Here is a 519-nt window from a genome sequence, read left to right on the forward strand (position 1 = left end):
ATGGAGAGCAGAAGGTGATGGAACAAAAGGCAGGTGACACATTAGAAGTTCAAAGGACTTTGAACGCGAGTAAACCGGGAACTGTCCTATCTTCTCCTCCTCCTCCTGTACAAGATCACAGTGGCGATCAAACGGATGTGGTGTCTGAAGAAGCAAAGAATACGCAGAAGCAGCCAGTACCCAGTGAGTCAGGTGAGAGGAGAACTGAGAGGCAACAAGAACAGATAAAGGAAACCACACACGGTCCTCAACAAGATAATCACAATAAAGAACCAAATGCCACAGGTACAACAAGTACTGAATCCCACGTTACTGCTGACTCAAACCCACATCCTACTACAGATGCATCACCTAGTGAAATAACTCAATCTGGTCTAGCTATTGATGATTCAAACACACTAAACAACACGAGCACAGAGCCCAGCAGTACCACTGATAATGTGACAACTACAGAGAATGAATCAACAACTGGTGTCGATACTGCGGTTGCATCAGCAGAAGGGAACACCACAGCGAACA

At 45.7% G+C, this 519-nt stretch overlaps 1 protein-coding gene across 1 annotated transcript; it reads left to right on the forward strand.

Annotated features, from left to right (window-relative positions):
- Positions 1-14: 14 nt before the first annotated feature.
- On the forward strand, positions 15-518 carry TM35_000681250 (uncharacterized protein; the record flags this gene model as incomplete). Its single annotated transcript, XM_029031172.1, has 1 exon — positions 15-518. A coding segment is annotated over one exon (504 nt), but the record flags the coding sequence as incomplete, so codon positions are not given.
- Between the last annotated feature and the right edge of the window lies 1 nt (position 519).

This window comes from Trypanosoma theileri (genome assembly GCF_002087225.1).
Source record: "Trypanosoma theileri isolate Edinburgh chromosome Unknown TM35_Tth_68_V1, whole genome shotgun sequence".
Lineage (NCBI taxonomy): Eukaryota > Euglenozoa > Kinetoplastea > Trypanosomatida > Trypanosomatidae > Trypanosoma > Trypanosoma theileri.